At 42.0% G+C, this 22,289-nt stretch overlaps 3 protein-coding genes across 4 annotated transcripts; 2 read left to right on the top strand and 1 right to left on the bottom strand.

The window, feature by feature from the left end:
- Positions 1 to 602: 602 nt before the first annotated feature.
- On the bottom strand, positions 603 to 12,078 carry tmem38a (transmembrane protein 38A). The gene is made up of 6 exons (XM_071524503.1): positions 11,534 to 12,078; positions 6,495 to 6,651; positions 4,928 to 5,112; positions 3,946 to 4,033; positions 2,637 to 2,754; positions 603 to 1,348 (listed from the first exon to the last, which is right to left on the bottom strand). Exons 1-6 carry the CDS (start codon positions 11,655 to 11,657, stop codon positions 1,145 to 1,147), a joined length of 876 nt encoding a protein of 291 aa, XP_071380604.1. The 5' UTR covers positions 11,658 to 12,078; the 3' UTR covers positions 603 to 1,144.
- Positions 12,079 to 14,420: 2,342 nt separating this feature from the next.
- On the top strand, positions 14,421 to 17,652 carry smim7 (small integral membrane protein 7). Its single transcript, XM_071524426.1, has 5 exons — positions 14,421 to 14,505; positions 14,734 to 14,775; positions 14,946 to 14,998; positions 15,139 to 15,229; positions 16,614 to 17,652. Exons 1-5 carry the CDS (start codon positions 14,480 to 14,482, stop codon positions 16,627 to 16,629), a joined length of 228 nt encoding a protein of 75 aa, XP_071380527.1. The 5' UTR covers positions 14,421 to 14,479; the 3' UTR covers positions 16,630 to 17,652.
- A 919-nt stretch (positions 17,653 to 18,571) lies between these two features.
- On the top strand, positions 18,572 to 22,101 carry LOC139648415 (mediator of RNA polymerase II transcription subunit 26-like). 2 transcript variants are annotated; one of them, XM_071524540.1, is made up of 3 exons: positions 18,572 to 18,874; positions 20,161 to 20,235; positions 20,344 to 22,101. In XM_071524540.1, exons 1-3 carry the CDS (start codon positions 18,803 to 18,805, stop codon positions 21,973 to 21,975), a joined length of 1,779 nt encoding a protein of 592 aa, XP_071380641.1. In that variant the 5' UTR covers positions 18,572 to 18,802; the 3' UTR covers positions 21,976 to 22,101. The 2 variants fall into 2 exon arrangements, with proteins under 2 accessions (XP_071380641.1, XP_071380635.1); XM_071524534.1 differs by having other exon boundaries at positions 20,158 to 20,235.
- The last annotated feature ends 188 nt before the right edge of the window (positions 22,102 to 22,289 follow it).

The following is a 22,289-nucleotide window of genomic DNA, read 5'->3' as shown; positions in this document are numbered from 1 at the left end:
GAACTTTGGTAGTACCTTGGGTTGTGTCTCTTCCTCCATGATAAAACCCCCAAATCAGTGATTCTGTGATCTGTTGCTCCAGTAAAGGAGACTGGGGAATTGTGTTTTTTTTTTTATCTCTCCATTCACTGCCATTGTATGGAGGAACAGTCTGAAAATCACACTTCTAGCACATAAAGGAACTCTGACAAAGCAGATTCTGATTCTATATAAAGAAAATTTGTCATATTGCTGAATTGTTTTTAAGTGAGTTGCTTTCTTTATTTCTTATAGTCTTATTTCTCTTATTTATTTTCTTTATTCAATCTTTCAGTTTGAACAAGTGTAACAGCAGTTTGGAGGAAACTTATGCAGATGCAGAGACAATAATAAGTTTACCAATAATTGTAAATAGGCGGAAAAAATTGAGAGACTCGTTTTTTATATATTGGCAGAATCTGCTTTGTCAAGTACTAAAACTTTCAAACTCAGAAAGCTACGATTTCAGCGAGGACACATCAGATGTGACGAGCTGAAAGTAGTGCAGCATTGCTGGAAATAGAAAGTAGAAGTTAATGTGGCATAACAAGAGGAATTTGAAAGTAAAGCCACCAGGACGCCTCTGTTCTCATGACTTTATTACAAGACATGAAGTTGTCTTCTTCAATCTCAGTGTAAAAAGCAGCAATGTTTCTTCACATATAATGCTTTATTCACATTTGAATTTCTGATTAAGAGTCAGACTGTGTTTGCATTTTCCAATTTCTTTTGGCACTGAACTAAGGTTCGATGGACTGACAGAAACCAAAAACCACTGATACTCGGTAATGGAAGCAGTAATTCAGAACGAAGGCCATCCTAAACCAATCGTGTGTCTCCTACAGCGCGGATCTCCACATACTGCTGCACACAGATGCGGATCTTCACGGATGAAAAACAAACACATAAATAAATAGGTCAAACTGTCCTGGCGGGGTTGATGTCTGAGGTGTGAAATGTGAGCTGTGGTATTTACAGAGTCCTCGTCCTATGTCAAATGCAGAAAGCACCGTTTTGCTCGAATAGAAAGGGCCTCATTTGGTTTAACATCAAACTGCCCCTTTCCCCAGCAAGGAATGGGAAAGCCCGTCATGTGGAAGCCATGAGGGGGAGGTCGATGCAGTCTCTACTCGGCTTTCTTGGACTTCCTCTTGCGAGTGCCTTCGCTCAGCTCCTCCTTGGTTTTGAGCGGTGAAGACGGGGCGGCGCCCGCGGCGGCGTGGTGATCCTCCTCGCCGCCGCCCAGAGCGGACCCGAACAGCAGGTGGCAGACCCAGGACTCGACGAGGGCGAAGGGAGAGCCGTGAGAGTGGCGGGCGGTCATCACCACCTGGAGGAGGGGAAGACACAGGCGGTTAGAGGGGTTAAAGGTGTTTTACCAGAAGAGTCTGTCAGGACCGGCTTTATTCCAGCCTGGTGTCAACAAATTTCATGAAACCAGCACCATGTCTTGAAATGCAAATAAGAAACTCTGTGCAGGGAAAGTGAGAGAAATGTGTTTCCCAGCAGGAGAGGATCAGGTGGAGGAGACACGACTAGAAAGCAGTTTGACAGAAGTAAGGGTGTGGAGGTCGGTTCCATTCATCATTCAGAGGTTCAACTCATTCATGAAGTGATGAATCTGGGTATAATTTGTGTATATAGGGCAAATCTATAGTGTCTCAGTTACTCAATTACTGGAGATGGGAAGCTCTTCTCTGTTGCAGCCATACATTCTGTTTAAGTCTGTTTAAGAATTAAATTTATTTAAAAAAAAATACTGATTACATTTATTACTGATGAGGCAAGGTGGCCTCAGTGGTGAGAGAGATCATCCTATACGTTGAAGTTCGCAGATTTGACTCTCTGTAATAACTAGTGTGTGTCCACCAAGCAAGACACTGGATGTGTCACTGCAAGTCATTCTGGATGGGGACATCTAGGCTTGGGCCATTCAATATTATCAAGTAACACTTTACAATAAGGGTCACTAAGTTAAAGGTTAGTTAATGCTTAATACGGGTTAGTTAATGCTTAATAAGCATTAACTAACCCTTAATTAACATTTAACTAATGTGTAATTTACTAATGGTGTTCATGTTAACTAAGGTATTAATTTATACATTATCTAATAGTTTATAAAGATGACTATTAAATAATGTATAAATTAATACCTTAGTTAACATGAACAACATTAGTAAATGATTACCAGACACATTAGTTAACTGTTAATTAAGGGTTAGTTAATGCTTATTGAGCATTAACTAACCCTTAACTTAGTGGCCCTTATTGTAAAGTGTTACCATTATGGAGTATCACAATATTTTACCGCAGTATAAAAAAAAGTCTTTTTAATTCAAGTGGGTTCCCTTTTCCCTTTTTTTTAAGATAACATTTCTAGGCTGTTATTATTATTATTATAGCAATATGGAAATTTGATGCAATTTGGAAGAAATAAAATAACCCCCCAAAAAACTCTGATACCATGATAATATCCCATATCCCGATATTTTGGCGGGACAGTATCACAATATTACATTTTTGATCAGCTAAATGTCTCAAATGTAAATGTACATCAAGACCCTTTGACCCACACTGCCACCCAGCAGCCGGCAGGTCATCATGGGTGCTGCGCTCACCTTGCAGGTGGCCATGAACAGGGTGAAGACCAGGATCAGGGTGCTCTTGGACACCGGCAGCCAGTGAGCCTCCTGCAGGGTGAAGAGGATCGCTCCGTACAGGCTGGCTTTGGTCGGGCTGCAGAGAACAAAACAGTCAGCAAAACAAAGCAGGGAGTAAAATCAGAGTAAACCCACATCAACTCAGATTACCGCCTTTTTATTTAGCGAATACAGTTTATCACCTTTTTACGGACATAAATCTTTATGACATAAATTCACAGTATGCATCCTTGTAAATACGATGAAGCTCTGAAGATTTGTATCTGCAAATCAGAACCTTGTTCTTTGTGGGTTTTTTATTTTTTTTAATTTTTTTGCATGAATGGATTTTCAAGCCTTCTATTGCAGACTCCAGCGCTAACATTTAACAAGCCTGCTGGGTGTTTCAAATAACTTGTGTCAAATTTCATGCATCTGTACTCTTGTAATCACGTTCACCTTTAAGTCCTCTTCTTCACTGTGTCTGCACTACTTGTCTTACTGTCCCGGTGTTTTGCCGAATTCAATCAATGTTTTATCAGACTCAGTAGAAGTAGCATTTTCTTGATACGATTGGTCTGAAATTTATCTGTCAATATTTCTGAGGGACGGAACTCGTTGGTGTTTTTAAATGCGGAAAAATGCCAAACTCTGCCAAACTATATTCACACTGTCGAGCCAAAATGGCACAAAAATATATGCTGATAAAACCATTTGGTTCATAGAGAAATAAAGTTGCGAGGTGGGGATGCAGAATTCGGCATAACACCGGGACAATCGGGGTATTTCAAACTAGGGTTCAGTCAAAGCAGGGTATTTGAGAGCAGATGCCAGTACTGATATTTTTGTACTGAAGCTGCTGATGGACGATATTTAATGCGGATATTCAATATCTTTAAATGTGACCACCGTGTCAAAAAATTGTCTCATTTAAAAAAATAAAAAGGGGTTTCTACCAGAATTGTATTTTTGCAGGGTGGAAAAGCCTCTGAAACAGCATTCAGAGCATCATGGGACACTAAAACTCTCCACTGAAACCAGACTGATGAAATTCTTTTAGTGTCAGCAGCTCTTTAAGGCAGAGTGAGATACTACAGTCTCCTTGAAACCAGACTGCAGGTTTTGGTTACACACAAATCTAAAAACTCCCACATGCTTGTCATGCTTGCAGTGACGAGTGTGTTCACCCATCAGCAGCCGGGAGCTGAAAACACACACACACACACACATACACACACACACACACACACACACACACACATACACACACATACACACACACACTTACAATGACATGTTGAGGACCTCGTTGGTCTCGGGCCTCCACACTCCGCGCAGCAGCTGCTCAAAATTGGAAATAAGAGCCACTCCAGAGCCTGGGAGGGTAAAAATAGAAAGTGGAAAAAATTGAGGACAAAAAGTCAGTGTCTCGCCTCACTGCTCCTATCTGGCTCCTGCCTTTCTCCCCCCTGTTCAACAACATGGACGCCTGCAGGCCGGGAGGCAGAGGGAAGATCATTTTCATTTTCTTTAAATCATTTCTTTGGCATTTCAGCTTCAGAAACATTTGGGGTAAGACTTAAGTCACTTTCAGGGACACACACCAGACTTAAGACCAGTTGATTGGGGACGGCTTGTGCAATTGGGGACAAAAGCCGTGTCCCCAATTGGTAAAAAGCTGATTTTTGGGTCAGTGGTTAAGGTTAGGGTAAGGGTTAGGTTTAGGCAAGTAGTGGTTATGGTTATGGTTAGGGTAAGTCTCCAGGAAATGAATGTAAGTCTATGTAAATACCCCAAAAGTGACTTAAGTAAGTGTGTGTGTGTGTGTGTGTGTGTGTGTGTGTGTGGTGTGTGTGTGTGTATGTGTGTGTGTTGGGTAGGTGGGTGTGATTAGTTATCCTGTAATTGTATGTTTTTAATTGTGCACTTTATTGTTCCTTATACTGTCTTTTATGTTTACCTGCTACAGATGGAAACTAGCTAAATCTGGTACAACACATCATCTCTCATTACTTTTGAGACTTATGTTCTGTTGTGCATTGTCTCTGTCTAAATAAACTTAATAATAATAATAACACAATATTTTAGGCTACCTCAGGTGACCTTACACACCAGGAGCACCAACAATCTGACACTTATCTCCAGGTGTTATTTAGTCTGTCAGGATCTTCATAAGCTGACAGAGGGTCATATAATTCAAGAAATCCCGACATTAACATCATAATAATTTCAGATTTTTGTCCGAATATGATCGATGCCGAGACACGGACCTTTGACGTATCCGACGATGACCATGATGAAGAAGCCGTGGTGGTAGGCGTGGTGGGCGTGGTGGACGCCGGCGGCGATCTTACGGGCGCGGACGACCTCCTTCAGGGCGACCAACACCAGCTTGACGGGCAGGAACGCCACGCACTTATAGAAGAGGTTGAGCGGGCAGTAAAACAGCAGGTACCTGAGATCGGGTTTGAGACAGAGAGACACATGGTGGTTGAAAAATCCTGTTTCATGTTGTCATTACTGTGATGGAGAAACAGTTTCTCTCAACTCTGATCCATGCAATGCAACTTGGCCAAATTTTCCATTAGCAATGTACAGTCTTGTCAATCTTTGTATCAGGAAGAGGGAAGGAAATGAACTGTTTCGTCTACTGGCCACAATGACAGGAGAATTCATGTAACTCAACAGTCACTTAAACTAATTTACCGGCCAAATTAAAAGCAGAAAGGGGACGTTCTAAAAGGCTTAATGTGAAAACGGCTTAACGAGGCAAAAAATATTTAACGTTGACAAAACATTTCGACTTTTTACCCAGGTATACAGCAACATGAGAACTAGCAGTGGTGAAAAGAATTTCTTTTTCTTTTCACCACTGCTAGTTCTCATTTACATTTTTTTTTGTGAATATAGTGAAAAATGCTCAAAAAAGAGGGCTTAACATGGCTTGATGAAATTAAAAACTCAGAAAAGTTAACCATGAATTAGAACTTCACTAGAGCCCCAAAAAAATGTCTAGAAAAAATGAGACATTTTTCAAACATCATCAATCATCATCATCATCGTCTGAATTGAGGGGCTTGATGTGGCTAAATGACCTAAAATCAAAATAGAAAAATTCATCTTTAATTCAGGCATCAGGGGGATACAAGGAGATACTGTGGTGACAATTTCAAGTTAAAGGTAAATCAGTAACATGGTAAAACTATGACAAGATCCCCAATTGAAAATGAATGGAAATGATTAAGCTTAATGTGGTTTAAGCAGTGATTCTCAACCTTTTTCATATCAAGAACCCCTAATTTAGTCCACATTGGGGCCACAGACCCCCATTTGAGAGTATTTCTATTGTTAGATATGATTTTGTCCAGAATTCCATGACTATCTGTATTGTAGGTAGAGCGATAACAGTGAAACGATGATTAAAATAGATTCTTATACCTTCTCTAGTTGTGTTAACTTCTGAAATAAATGAAATAATGCTAAAAATTTAACAATTCATCAATTTGCTGGGGACCCCCAGGAACCCCCTCAAGGACCACTGGTGGTCCCCGGACCCCACGTTGAGAACCACTGGTTTAATGTAATAATCTTAATTACCTAAAACTGATACAGAAAAGTCTGAAATAAATAAGGGAGGCTTCTTATCCTAATTATTCACTACCATCCAAAGGAAAACACTGGGTTGAAACCAGAATACTAATGATGTGGTAAATTGCCCTAAAACCATTAAATATGACTTCAAGCTTAATGTGATGCTTTGATGGCCAGGTTCCTCCCAGCACCAAACCGTCCGGCCAACTCTTCCATTAGCCGTGTCGGACTGAAACTTCATCTCACCAGACAGCGGAGGCCAGCAGGATGTGGCTGTTGTGTTGGAAGTAGTCGAGCGGGCTGCTGCCCAGCATCACGTCTGCCAGGATGTAGCTGCCGAAGCAGTAGAGCATGGCACAGAGCCAGGAGGCCACGGGACTCCTGCGAGAGACCTCCACCGCCCCTGCACCACACACACACACACACACACACACACACACACACACACACACACCTGTCAGGATCGTACTGTGACACACTGTGAAGCAAAGTATCAAGGGTGGAAGTAACTAATTGCATGTTCCACTTGTTCAAACTGAGAGGTTTAATAAACATAAAGAAAGAGATTCACTTAAAGAGTAACTAAACCCCAAAACCACTTTTTTCAGCTGAAAACTGCTTTATTTGGGTATTTAGTAGTGTTGTTGGTGGATTCAAGTTCAAATCCTGACATTTTAGTGCAAAGTATTTAGATTTTACATATTGTGTTATAAATATGCATAGCGTCTGCCCTCTACTGGTTGAAACCCGGCTACTATCAAGGGTGGAAGTAACTAATTACACGTTCCACTTGTTCAAACTGAGAGGTTTAATTAAGATAAAGAAAGAGATTCACTTAACCACAACTCAGCAGCATGACTAGTTTTTTTAATATATTGTCAGAATCTGCTTTGTCGGCGTTCCTTTATTACTAGAAGTGTGATCAAAGATGCTCTATACACACAAGATGACGCATTACAAGCTGTGCAAATGGTATGAAATGGTACACTTCCTGTCCTAAGTGGGCGTGGTCGCCTCCCCCCCCTCATCCCCAATATGTATTTATATTTTCTTTTGCTAACATTAGATATTTACACAGCTAACAGCCTTATTTAGCATTACGAAAAGCTAGGGCGTTCGCGAACGTTAGTTGACGTTAGCTTAAAATTTTAACACAGTTTGGGTAACGTTATCTCGCAAGATAACCAGATCTCAGATCCCAGATCTCGCGAGAGTGTGTTGCTGAGACAGATACAGGTCTCGAATAAAGTTAATTTTCTCCTGATTTGTCCGTCTGAAAAATGCCATTTTAGTGTCAGAATTTTCGGAAGATATGCGGCTTGTGAAAAATGGGTCCAGTATTTACTTCGGTGACTATGGGGCGAAAGAATCGGTCATAATCTGTGCTCACGTTCACTTCTCCCATTGGAGTGAATAGACTCAGGACCTGCCGCTAGTCTCCAAAAGGGGCGGGGCAGAGGAGAAACCCATGTGACACAGATACAGGAAATGACTCGCAGTTGTGACAGTTGCACCGTCTCGTTTCTAAACCGTCTCTGGTGTGATTTTCAGACTGTTCCTCCATACAATGGCAGTGAATGGAGAGAAAAAAAAACACAATTCTCCAGTCTCCTCTACCGGAGCAACAGATCACAGAATCACTAATTTTGGGGTTTTATCATGGAGGAAGAGACACAACCCAAGACTCTACCAAAGTTCAACATTAAGTAAATTTTGCTGAAGTATTGCACTTAGCTACATTTTAAATCACATCCATTACAGAGTGCAGATGTTGTAGTTTCTCCATCAGCAACAGAAACAGAGAGACAATCATAAACTGACAAAGTGTGGATCCATTCACAGTGAGAAGAGGAATCTGACTTTACTTTTGTTTCTGCACTTTATTTTGTCATTTCTAATGTTTCCAGTGAAAAGAATCCAGTCTGAACTCTGTCCTCTCTCCTTTTAGAATCACATGGAAAAGATCACAGCTGACAACGTTCTCTGTTCTGAAGAGGAACTCAGGAACTTGAACTCTGAGGACATTTTAAATCAGACACTTTTTACTTTTACTTCAGTACATTTTTACACCAGTACTTCTACTTTTACTTCAGTAAAATATCAGCAATGTAACAGTACTTCTACTTGAGAGGGACATCTAGTACTCTTTCCACCGCTGCAAAGTATTTGAAAATAAAAATATCGTGACATATGAACACAGAAAATAGGAATTTATTGCAGTGTGAATATTTAGGTAGGATAGGGGCGTTGGTGATGTGTATATATGTATGTGAGTGTGTGTGTGTGTGTGTTAGAGGGTGTTAGGCGATACTGGGATTTTACTAAATATCAGATATCAGCCAGTCAGTCCACTGTCAGTATGGAGGTTCCTCCTGACCACAGCTTCAGAAAAACAGTCTGTTAAACCAGCAACTAGTTTTTATTTCCTTTACACATTTATTAATTGAATTATATTTAGATTAATTCTTCATTTAAAGGCAGTATTGTATCCCAGAGTTTCTCTACCATTGAATAGGTGTGGTGGGTCACTCTGCCTTAAAGAGCTGCTGACTCTAAAATCCCCATCAGTCTGGTTTCAGTGGAGAGTTTTAGTGTCCCATGATGGTCTGAATGCTGTTTCAGAGGCTTTTCCACCCTCATGAATAGAAAACTCTGAGTCCAATTTAAAAATAGTGAATATCAGTTAAAAAAAAAGCTAGCTTCGATGTAAAAATACTGCTGCCGGCCTTCAAAAGCCCATATCAGCCGAGCCTGCTGTGTGTGCACATGCTTTGTTTAATCTTCTCCAGGCCCGGCCGAACATTTCAGCACACACCCTGATAATACAGCGTGTTATCATAACTCCATATTGACTCAGCATTTCTGCACTCATTTATGAACTGACAATTCGCCAGCTCAACAAACGGCCGGCTCAACAGCTTATCCTCTGTTTATTCAATATAAATAACATTTATTGCGGGGGTTACAGAACTGAGCGGACTTGCCAACGTTACTACGAACTTTACATCGAGGCTGTTGTTGGTGACATAAATCTAGATGTGAGAGTGACTGTAAAGATCTCCAACAACAGGTGGGTATCAGTGTTGCGGAGCGATTAGCGCGCGGTTTAAAAGAGCAATCCGATCCCGAGAAATGCCGCCCTATAAATACACGCCGCTCCATCGCTTCTCCTGCCTTGCAACTGTCGGGCCTGACTTAACCTCTGACCCCCCCCCCCCCCCCCCCGGCTCCTCCCACTGCCCCTTCTCAATGTCGACCCCCCAAAACTCATTCATGTGCTCTCCCACCATGTGGTGTGTGAACTAGGAAACTCCAGTCAGGTGTGTGTAAGGAATGGTGAATACGAGTTTCTCTTGCAGGACGAATGTTAGCGGCACAAGCTTAGTTTGACCGCCTGTACTCAGATATGAAGCCTTCAAACTATTTTCAGGCTACAATAAAAGTCATGAAGTCCGAAGTTTATGAAGTTGAAGTTTAGTAGCCACAACACATAGTTGCAATTAGAATGATTTCAATGCCTGAACCCTATGAAATTAAGGCTTTTTACGCCCCACATGAACGCCTCGGACTGTATTTTTTGTTTAAATACCAAGACAAGTACTTTATGTCTGTATGCATCCATGTGCATTTAATACAAAATACAATAACCCATGTAGAATCAAAGTGTGGTGAGATGAATGCTGGTCAGCCCCAACCTCTAAAGTTCCCACAGCTACAATTACATGAAGAGTTTTGAGTACCAGCACACTGTAACCTATTATGTTTTGATCCCTTCAAATGTTTGGGATACTAATGACTATATTTGTACATAGTTAAAGGAATAGTTCACCCCAAAATGAAAATCCAGTCATTATCTACTCACTTCCATATCAGTGGAAACTCCATTGAAGTTGGTGGGACCATCATCAGCCTTCTAACAAACTAACATCTTCTTCTAACATCTTTTTAACAGCTTAAAAAAAACATAAAATGTTCATCGAATTTCTCCAAACTAAGAAAGTGTTTTGTAGCCAAACGATTGTATTGTGGATCCAAAAGTCCAATACTTACTTCATTATCTCCTATATTTACCTCACTGACACTGGAGTTTTGCACCACAACGCAATCGTTTGGCTACAAAACACTTGGATCATGCTGCATGAGCTGTTTGGAGAAATCTGAGGGACATTTTCTGCTTTTTTTGTATCAGTAAAACGATGCCTCTGTTAACTTCAATAGTTTGCTATGAGCCTGAGCTGGAACTACAGGGCGAACTCATTGTGTGTTTGGTGGTCGTACAAACTTCAACGCAGTTTCCACTGACAACGAAGTGAGTAGATAATGACTGAATGTTCAATTTGGGATGAACTATTCCTTTAAGATGAAGTAATTGCGTTATTCAGGATATATATAGGATGTACACACTGAGGACTTTTAAAGGTCCGGACAGTCACAGTAACACAAGGCCATGCTTGCTCAACAGCTTATCCCATGCTAATTCAATGTAAATAACATAGTCCACCGAGCCGCAGTCTTTCATTCTCCTCTACAAGTGTCTGGTCAGAGGGGCTTCGGAGGCCCACTGACATCTATTTCAGGACCTGCTATTTATTACCTAAGCTGCTGGTATGCACAGGCTCTCTATCAGGTTTCTTACTCGCCCAGCTCTGTTGGTCAAAAGAGTTAAATCTTGGAAAATGTCAGGCATTAAACAAAGCTGAGTGCTTTAATCTGCTCCTGGCTGCTTCCCACTGATTTCCATAATGAAAATGAGGTCAGGTTGCTGCAAGAACAGACTTTCCCTTTTCAAAAAGAGCTGTAGTGACCCTGTAATACATTTTAAAAGGTTACTATACACATATCTGCAACAGCAAGTCTCTATAGGAATATTATAGGAATGTATAGTGATGCCATAAATACCATAAAGTAAAATAAGGTCACTATAAACTCACTATTGAGTACCACAGGCACACTGTGAGGCCCTTCAGGAATATTATATGAACACCGAAGTGACTTTTCATTTGGGTCATCACTACTAAGTTCTTATGGTTTAAAAAATGAACATTTAATTCTCTATTTTAGAAATATGTAGCTGCCAGATAGATAGATTTTAATTGCTGTGTTTTATGTATTAATTTATATTAACACATAGTGGGCCTAGTGAGTGTGAGGTAGTAGGCTATAATGCATTTAGAATACAGTCCCCATGACTTTACCTGCCAAATAACACACAGTATAGACAATAAGCCTCGTTGTCAAGTAATAAATCACATTATTAACCAGCAGAAGCCGGGGAAGCCACTCACCTGGCTCATACTTGAGGTAGAGTATGGACACGATGTAATACGCAAGATCAAACACTGGAAACATTCCCATTTTGGAGAAAACTTGGGCAACATCGCCCAAATTGAGAACCGCCAGCACGTCCATGTTGGATGTTTGATACCTGCGAGTTCCTATACTGCATGTATTTTATTCCAACTGCGCAGTTAGAATTGGAAAGCCCCCCCCCTGGTCCGGCGACTCTCCACCAAGCCCCCCAGTTCTGGACAGTAAAAGAGCCTGTGACACTCAAGCCTTCCTATTAATACTCCTCATCATCATCTGCTGTCTTCCCCCTCCGTGCCAACTGCTGTGTGCAGGAGGAGGTTTTGCATGCTGCAGCACAGAGGAGGAAAGGCTTTTGTCCTCAGATCAGCATCGTAAGAAGATGCGAGAAGCTTGTTATTATCCGAAGAAACCAAACACACCACGTGTGTCCATGTTTTTACGCACGGAGATCTGTTCCGCCTCTAATAAAGCATCCTAACATCCCAATAAAGCGTCTTAACATCATGCATGCCGCCGAGCTTCCTCGCGACCAAAATAATCGAGTCTAATAATCCTACATGCACTAATGAATCCATGTGTTGCCTAATAAGGCTATTTGGCGATCCAGGGTATTTTCCTCCAGATGATGTAAGAACGGCATCGTTAAAGGCGCAGTAATAACAGAATTACACCGCAACCAGGTTTTATTTATTTCTGTATTTTTGCTTTTACGTCTTGAAAAGAACAACTGTAAATTAAATGAAATCAAAATAAAATAAAATAGAAAAAAAGGATATTTTTTTACTTGTTTCATTGATTTTGTTAATAAAATATGATTTTAGTAGATTTACAATAGAAAAACACATTTCTTCAGCATCAGTGGATTGGACAATTGGCTGTGACCTAATTTTTATACAAATTCTTAAAAATGTGTTGTTTTTAAATCATAAGAATGATCCATCCATTGTCAAATAAGAAATAATTCAGGCATATACACATAATTTGCATAAATATATTCTAAATATAACAAATGTTTAATAATATAGCCTAGCAAAAAATATATATATATATAGTTAAACTAATTATGTAGGTCTATATCTGGTTTTTGACAGATTCTACTTATGTACTGTATTTTGGATGCAAAACAAAGTGAAGACTCTGTGTCACTTCAACTCCCAAGATCCACTTCACCACCCTCCAAAAGGAATGAACCATGGGAAATGTAGGCAGGGTCAATGACACCAATATTACTTTGTCCCAGCCTTCATGGAAATTTCTACAATATGTCCATAGTCCTGTTCTCCTGATTCAGCAATAAAATCACCAGTAGGCTACTATCAGTTTTAAAGCGGTGATCTGTGTGAGATCAAACAGTGTGTCAATCAAACAGTGTGGGCGGAGCTTGGATTTCCTGTTGATGCAGTTTGAGTTTCTCTTTTCTTTGTCTGTTCAGTTAATATAGAACCTCCTTGGTTCAGCCATGGTGGCTATCGCTGCTCATGCTAACTACCCAGTTCTTCTTCTTCTGTTTAGTCCAAAACGTAAAACGCATCACTTCCTGTTGCGCCAAAGGATTTTTCCCAGGAAAGAGCTACCAGACACCGGCTGTTTAGAACAGACAGTGGAAAAGCTTTCATCCCCTGGCTATAGGTTGAATGTTGTAGCCTATTACAGCAACCAGCAATAAAGTGTAGCAAAAGGTATATTTATTTATATGAAAATATTGCATATTATGACTTCCAATTAATTTGGGGTTGATTTCCCCTTTAACTTTGTCTAATAGTAGCTGTTGAAGAAAAGCTGTTGACTTTAATATGATGAATAGCTACTTATATTTTGTGGCCTCTGTGGCAGCCAGACAGTCATTTCTATTGACAGTTCACTTAAATATGAAACATCCTTTGAGGAAGATTTCTATACAGGGAGGTAGAACCTGGGCAGGATTCAACTATTGTTATAAATTCATGTATATCTTGTCTTGCTGCGCATATTTAGCCTACACTATAGCTTACAGTGTGTACACCCTGTTCTTTCTTTGGACTCAAGGACTAGGCTATATCTTATACTCTGTGCACTGTATACGGTTGAATGACAATAAATCTGCTTGACTTGACTTATATAGCCTAAAGTAGACAGTAACACAAAATGTCACCAGAATGGCTAGACATCAGATACCCTACAATCTTTTTTATATTATGTTACCACAAAATGTGCTTGTGTTTCAGGTCCAGGTTTATATTACGTAAACGTGCTTGGAAAGAGTTTAGAAACTACCTTAGACCCAGTGCGTGCTGTTCTCCTGTATGGCCAGAGCGTCGCGCCAAACACCGTTCAAAAATCCGACAATTACTTGTTTCCTTGCTTACCGGTAAAAGTACATAAGTGGCAGAATATGACTTAAGGACCTTTATGAATTAGTAGGGTCTAATTGTAAATTCGGTAGATAGATAATCCACAAAGCGGCAATTAATTTCAATAAAATCTCAACTTTTCTAATTCCTTCACACAGCTCGCTACCACCAGCCACTGTGTAATGTAATTTTGGTGGAAGAAGATTCTGGGAAAACTGGCGAAGCAATCGTAAAAGCTGAAATTTTATTAAAATACGAGCAACTTGGTGTATTGGGTGTACGCCGAATTGAAAAGTGTTGTCTAAAAGTTCGTGAAAGGTTTTTACAATGTCCTTGGATGTGTGTACTTTTGCCGCTAAACAGAAGCACATTAAAATATCAGATTTTGTAATGTAGTCTGGATGCAAAGTGGTTATAAATGACAATGCTTGCGCGGCGCGCCCCCTTCAGTATGATCCATGGTATGATCTTCTGTGAAAGGAGGTCCAGTTCTTCCGGTTATTCCAAGATACCAAACTCCTATTGGTTAGATTCCCCGGTTGCGTATGTGAATGCGGAAGTAAGGTGTTTGTGTGATGTGATGTGGACAAAATGATCGGAGATCTTTTGATATTCGGGTAAGTTGTTCGTTTTGTGACATACAGTCACATACCGAGACATTAAAATGAATTGATACTTTCTGTGTGTGTGTTAGTGACCACAGTGTTGTGAGTCTGATAACTTACCAGCTAGCTAAATAACTAGCTAGCTCCGTGCTAATGCCAGCTCACCAGCTAGCTTAGCAGGTAAGACTAACCTGTCAACAGACAGTCCTTTCCCCGGATTTACCTCTCTTTGTTTTGCAGGACCTTACTTGTGAATGCAGGAGCTGTACTGAATTTCAAGCTGTGAGTATTATAATCATAATGATAAACTTTGTCATTATAACACTTTTCAGATAAGAACTACAAAGTGCTCTGCAGATAGCAAAACAAAAGGGAAATGAGATGAACACTCATCATTTCAGTGTGATGCTCAGATATGAATCAACAGGAGGTTAACTGTAGATGTTTTGCAGCAAAAGGAAGGAGTCGCAAGGATTTGGAGATGAGTCCAGAGGACCGACAACAGGTGTGTGTGTGTGTGTGTGTGTGTGTGTGTGTGAGAGAGAGAGAGAGAGAATGAAAAATAAAGTAAGAATTAGTGAGTGACAGATGCCTGTACCTTCTCCACAGACTGCATTGCCAAGTTAAATCATCTTTGTCTTTTAGGGGACAACATCAGAGAGTTCCTGCTCAGCCTGCGGTACTTCCGGATCTTCATTGCGTTGTGGAACATCTTCATGATGTTCTGCATGATCTTGTGAGTAACACCAGGCCTGCTGCATTAAGGCTTGTGATGCTGCTGTGGGAAATGGATGTAATGGATAAATGTGATGGTGAATACACTTGGTCCTGTGTTTGTATGGGAGAGAATGTCACATCAGACTGCATGCTGGGATTTGTCAGTTTAATGTTTCCTTCATCAGCGGCGTGCACGGCTCATAGTACACAACTTAAAGGAGAAAATCCCCTCTGATCCTCTCACTCTGTTTAATATCTTCAGCCTGTGATGTTCAACACATTCCAGGAGTTATTTAGTGATGAAGTGTTTTGAACCCACTTCCCCTCAACCTGCCTCGTCTACTTCTACTGCAATTAGTAATTTCCTACATTTCCCAGAATGCCTTTTGACAGCCTCCAGAGAAGGGGCGATACCTTGTTGCTTTCAATCAAAGGTGGCTGTACGGGCGGATAAATATAGCAAGCTGACAAATTAGTTGGAGATAATTGGGGCGTGTTCCTCAAACCTCAACCGGTCTCTCTGCTGCATTGCATTCTGGTCTCTCTCCTGCTCCTGTGGGTGGAGAAATTGGTCTCTCTCCTCTTCTACGATGCATTTCTCCCTGTATGATTGTTGAACGTCTCTCGGTGCAAAATGGCAGCTTCAGAAAGAAGCCCTCGCTCTTTGATTCTAATCTTTACCGCTGATGTTTTACACCCTGAAACATTTTCTCATATCAAACTCCATTGTGGCTACACTGGAAATATCTTAAGGTACTTTAGGGTGGATTTTTTTTTTTTTTCCATGGGCTCACTCCTTATTTTGGCGCACGTTCAACCCACCAAGCAGCACGTCATTTCAACAAAATTGCAAGTATGCAGACTGGCTCGTTCTGCTCACCACTAGGCCTGAACAATTAATCAAAATTTTATCGAAATCGCAATATGGCCTACTGCAATTTTCAAATCACAGGAGGCGCAATATTTGTTAAAGGCCAAATGTGTGTCAAAATACCATTTTAAATTGAATATTGTGGTGCTGCAGAGATGTCCTGGCCTACACATCATATTCTACAGACTTAAGAAAACATCTTTGGTCTGGTATAGATATAGATTTGGTTTGGTATAGATCCCCGCAAAAATCAAACCATAATCATTTTAATACGTTTTTCAATGAAAATGAGAATAATGATGTAACAATTATCATTCCCTCTAATATCGCAAATCATATCGCAATTGCAACATCAGTCAAAATAATCGCAATTAGATATTTTTTCAAAATCGTTCAGCCCTACTCACCACGACTTCCCTCAGTGTCTTTCTGCGTGTTCTCTCCCATACAAAATAGAGAAAAGAGAAGAGAAGTATACTGTGTGTATCGGGGCTTCTGCTTGAAATTAATACGGTGTGTTTAATCTTCACAGATTGTTCGGTTCCTGATGGCCGGACAGACGCTTTTCAAGATGGACGCTCTCAACCTCGCTCTCGATCGGCCTTTGCTTTCCTTTAGCTCCTTTTTTAACTGTAACTCTGTTCGGTTCCTCTGCCGCCCGCCGCAGCACCTCACCTGCTCCCGACTGTTTAGAACTTTTTGAATCAATATATTTATTTTGTCTTACGTGTTCGTGAGACAGACTCGTAGAATTTGTTACATTTTGACTTCTTTGTTGTGTTTAAGCTGTAAATATTCCGTCATCCCTGCCTCCGCTGGATGTGTGTCGTCCTGTTCCCTTCTGGTTCTGTTTAGAACATGAACGGTTTCTTCACTACGTCAGTTCGCTTCCTGAAGAGATGCCGGGGGTTTGGAAGAGAAGTCAAATGCTGGTAAATGTTTGTCTGTGGCTTGTCAGTTGTCCAGTCTACCAGCCGCTCAGGCAGGTCACCAGCTTCATGTAAAGCTCCTGTTCTGTCTAAAAAAAAAACCCTGACATACTGCTAAAATAATCCAAGTGGCTGGTGAAGTCTGTGATTTCCTGCCCAGAAGGAAAACTTTACATTTTGAATATTCGTTTTTTTGTTTTTCTGTTTTTTCCTGTTTCTTGCAGTTAGCTGTTGCTTCCAGTAACAAATAACGACAATGCTAACATGCCATTTTTGGAAAAGCAAAGGACAAATGTGTTTTAAAATTTTTGCCAAAATGTGAAGTGAGTCTGATGCAGAAAGGCAACCTACTACAATTTAAATTGTTTAAGGATCCCTTCAAGTCATATGCAGCTCATTTAATCTCATCAGTTCCCATTGCTGTCAGACTTTTTCTGCATACAGGAAGGCTTTTACTGGAACTCATCAATGTCTTGTGGCTCTCATAAGAAGATTTGGGCTTACTTTTTCAACATCAACTACCACACACCATGTAAATCTGCATTTAAAATGAAATAACATCCAGGATATTGACCTTTATGTCTGGAACCATAATGTATATCTTTTATCCAGTTTTATAATAAAGGTTTACTCTGAAAACAAGCGCAACATTTTATTATTCAATGAACATAAGAGTTGATTATTTCCACGATCTGAACCATTTGGTGATCAATATACTATGGATTATAATTTAAATGGGCCTCCTGTCTGTCTCTGAACAGATCTCCACTTTAATTTCCATATAGGCAACACAGGATTTAGAGGCTTTGAAATTCTAGAGATAATGTCATCTCACCCACTGATTTTCTCCTCTGTTTAAGTACAAAAGTGTGAAGGATGACAGTTTCACACCTCAGTTAACAGGTGAAGTGATCAACTGTGAAACAATACAAGCAGAAAACAAATCAGAAAGTCTTTATAACTTAATTCTTGAGGAAGCTGCAGACCAAACACGGATTCCAGACTCCATGTAGCTGCTAATATGTATTTTGCAGCAGACTTCACATGCATCAAATCGTTCAATTGTTCAAATAATCATAAAATTTGCTGACAGTTTTTCTTGGAGCATTGTCAAACTGGCAGCTCAAAACTTGTTAAGATACCATTCACTTACAATTTGAAATTGTTTCTTTTTCACAGAACAAATAAACATCCATGCATCACATTACACAAAGCACAATGGGAAGAAAAACTTGACACAAAAGAAAAAAACTACCAGAGGTACATATGATATAACTATATATAATTAAATTATAGTTAGACAAACAGAAACATTATGACTTTTTTTCATCTAGATGTCACCAAAAAGACAATTTGAAGAAAACTGTTTTGCCTTGGACAAAATCTAAGATTCACAATATATATATTTTTTGCTTTCACAACACCCACCATGCCCCTGACAATCGCGTGCACAAGGGTGCTTCGTGGTCGCGCACGGAGGAGGAAACGCCGCTACGTAAAATTTCCCATCATGCCTTTTCCGAGCGCTTCAGAAAAGCCCGATGCGAAGGCCGGAGAGGAGGCTACCAACGGCGGGTAGCCGATCCCAAAGAGGATTTTCTGTTTACGACATTTGAATCGCCAAATACGTGTCGGCGGCGTCGAGAACAAAGAAATAAGCATCATAAAACATGATGCCCATCCTCATAGAACATCTGCTGTTAGGCCTGTGAGTGTCGGCAGGTTTCCCACCGCCGCCTCTTCGGGGGATTCTCCTGTCTGAGTCCGTCTAGACCCGCGACACCGCCAGGCAATGACAGCGGCTACCGCGACTCCGCAGCTAATGAGAGACCGGCTGCTCCAGGCCATCGACGGCCAAAGCAATGTGAGTAACCGTTAGCCTGCTACTCAAGGATAACCGGGAGGCTGGAAATAAGGCCGTGCTGACCCCAAGTCACCCCAGAAGGCTGACAAAGTGGCGGCAACAAGTGAATAAATATCATTTGCTAGCTGGTTAGCTCGCCAGTACAGTAGCTCTAGTTAGCATAAGTCATGTCAGACACTCCAGAATCTGGCTAACTAGCTTACTGTTGGCTAATTAGGTGGCTAAATTAGCTTATTTGCTGATGTTGAGATGTACAGTGCTGTGGGACTGGAGGCTAGCTAACGTGATCCAGCAGACAAGAAGTCAAAAGCTAAAGATTGTTAGATTTCAATGAAATGTTGGTTACAGCTAACTTCAGGTTGCTGACAGATTGCTGTCAAACTTTTGTCAGATGCTCTCCAGTTTGCTGCACCTTGGGTGTTATAGACAATCTTTGAAAACTGCTCTGCCAGTACAAACTCAAGCTTTATTAACTGGGGACGTTATTTGCCAACGTGAGTAAATGGTTAAACAAAGCAACAGACTGTCGAGCTGTGCTCACATTCCTAGCAAGCAAGCTAGCTAGTTGATGAGTTGGCTTCTAGCTGGACATCTTATGTGTCATGTTGGCCTTCAAGCCTTCAAGAAGAAAACCATCTCAGTCTCCAGTGTAGAGAAAGCTACAAGATACAGACCAAACTGAACACATGGTATTCACATCTCCTTTCTTTAGGGTTTAAGTCAGTAATGGTCTCATCCTGATGTAATACTCAGTATATTGAATGTTTTGTACAATCCTGTATGCTGTACTGGGTGAGAGATGATTGATGGGATACGCTTTTTCTCCTGTCACACTTGTAACGCAGAATCTAATTTAGTCTGCTTGAGGGTTAAAAGAGCACATTTGCATGTAATCTCAGTTCGTCATATTGAGCCTGAAACCAGCAGCGGAACAGTGCTTGTTGATGTACAGGTGCACATTTGAAAGTTCATTCAAATTATGCTTTAGCCCTTCTAGAAATCTCTCTCTTTTTCACTCTGGTGACAGAATTTGTGCGTCATAAGTCTGTAAGAATCAGAATGAAGATGTAGGTGGTCTCAGGCACAAACCATGTAAATGACACATCCTGCATTTGAATCCGGCCCCCTCTCTCCCTACTTTGATCTGTCCAATAAAGGCAAAAATGTAAAAAAAAAAAAAAAATACATGTAGAAATCACAAAATAGTTGTAGTCTCATTAGTATCTGGACAAAGACCTGAAAGGCCTCAGTAATTCTATGCATAACACCATGTGTCTTTTCAGCAGATATGCAACATGGTGGCAGTTATGGAGGTGATCTCTTTTTTGGAGAAATATCCTATCACCAAAGAGACGCTGGAGGTAAGTTATGCTACGAGTTACGTGCACTCGAAATATAATAAACTGTATCTCAGCTTTTCAAAAGTCAAGTCACGGCCGCTCTTAAACCCCTCCCTTATCTCCGTAAAGGAAACCCGTCTTGGCAAGCTGATCAATGACGTACGGAAGAAGACGAAGAACGAGGACCTTGCCAAGCGGGCCAAGAAGCTCCTGCGAAACTGGCAGAAGTTGATCGAGCCGGGGCAGAGTGAGGTTTTGTCCAAGGGGCTCACCGGCACATCAGGGTCTTCCAACGGCGGCGCTCATCCCTGCAGAGCCGACATCTCCGCTCCAGCTGCCACCACACCATCAGGTAAAACGGTTCCAGAGTTGAAGAGCAGAAATGACTTCAACAACTGCTACTCCCCCAGGGTGGAGAAAACGGGCAACCGAAAACGCAAAGGCGACCAGAAGGAAGGACAGCACTTGCCAGCTAAGATATCCAAAATGACTCCCTATGATAAAACGCAAAATTCCACACGGCCGCCAACAAATGGAATCGGCGGCGGCCCTGACGCTGTCACGGACGCGTTGGACTCTCGTGTGCATCAGCCTCCAGACAGGGAGGTTTCTGAGCATCCGGACAATGACAGGCTCAATAAAATCCCCGTCAACGCTGTAAAACCTCACCCAAGTTCCCCGGGATACAGCAAACCCCCTAGCACTTCTTCGTTGCTAAAAACATCGGTGTTGCAGCAGCATGCCAGACTGGAGCAGGCCGCCTCCGGAGGGCAGTATCAACCCAGAAGCCCCCGCTGCTCCTCGCACAGTCCTCGGACTCCAAAGCAGGAAGCGGCGGTTGTCAAACAAGCTGCGCCAAAAGCGTCGAGTGTCGCGAGCCCGGCCAGGAGCCCTCGGCCCGTGGACGGCTCCGGGCTGGGGCCGCCTCCTTTGCCTTGCCCACAGCCTTTAAATGTTTGTGTTCAGGGTTTGCACACCGCCGGCTCCTGGTCTGCAGATTTGGACTCTCAGAGCAGCTGGTTATCCAAGCCTGCCAACACTTCTCTACACAACTCAAACGCCGCCTCCTCCTTCAGCGAGGGGGTTAGTTTGGAAGATGACGGCGGCGTTAGCAATACAGGGAAAAAGAAAAGACAGAAATACAGGCCTAAGGACTATGTGGTAAATTTAGACGGACAGACCGTAGAGGACAGCACTAAACCGGTTAGGTTAAAAGACAGGAGATTGACCTTTGACCCGGTAACGGGGCAGATCAAACCCTCCTTCCACAAGGAGCCGTGCCAGGAGGGGGGGGATGTCAGGCCGGGCCGCGCACCAGAACAACAACGGACAGAACCGCCGAAGCAGACCCCCCCGGTCGCTCCCAGCCCCTTCCAGCAGACGAACTGGAAGGAGCTGTCGAGGAACGAGATCATCCAGTCTTACCTGAGCCAGCAGAGCAACGTGCTGACGTCGTCGGGGGCGCACACCTCCGGGGCGCACTTCTTCATGAGCGAGTACTTGAAACAGGAGGATCACCATATCAAAGAGGCGAGGAAAATGCACGTGCTGGCGGCAAATCCCCCCGCCGCGGACTTACCGGGCGTTAGCAGAGAGGTCACCAAGGACGACCTCGAGCGGTTACACACAAAGCACTGGCCCGGCGTTAACGGCTGCTACGACACCAAGGACAAGTGGTTTGATTGGACAGAGTGCATATCCTTAGACCCGCACGGGGACGAGAGCAAGCTGAACATACTGCCGTACGTCTGTCTGGACTGAGAACCGAGGTCCGGTTTCAAATTCGGAAGGCACAAGTCGCCCTCCACCTTGCATTTCTCCACGAGAGCGAGGCAGTTCATCAAAGCCCACTCTGCTGCTTTGCACAGTTGGTGAAAACGGCCTGAATCGACGTGCTGCCTGCTTAGGAAGGGGGGGAGGGGGGAGGGGGGAGGGGGGTGGGAGGGTTCAATGATCAGTGTTTGATGGGAGGAAAACTTAGCTGTACCATCACTGAATTTCTGGAACATTCTGCGAGGGGTGCGTGAAGGGAAAAGGCTATGCATAATCTGCCAGTTCAAGAGTTGGTGTCGGAT

Source organism: Centroberyx affinis, unplaced genomic scaffold (genome assembly GCF_046629955.1).
Source record: "Centroberyx affinis isolate AG114_WGS23_722 - 3 ecotype Tasmania unplaced genomic scaffold, CSIRO-AGI_Caff_v1 ptg000106l_1, whole genome shotgun sequence".
Taxonomy (NCBI): Eukaryota; Metazoa; Chordata; class Actinopteri; order Beryciformes; family Berycidae; genus Centroberyx; species Centroberyx affinis.
This window is presented reverse-complemented; position numbering and strand designations above follow the sequence as displayed.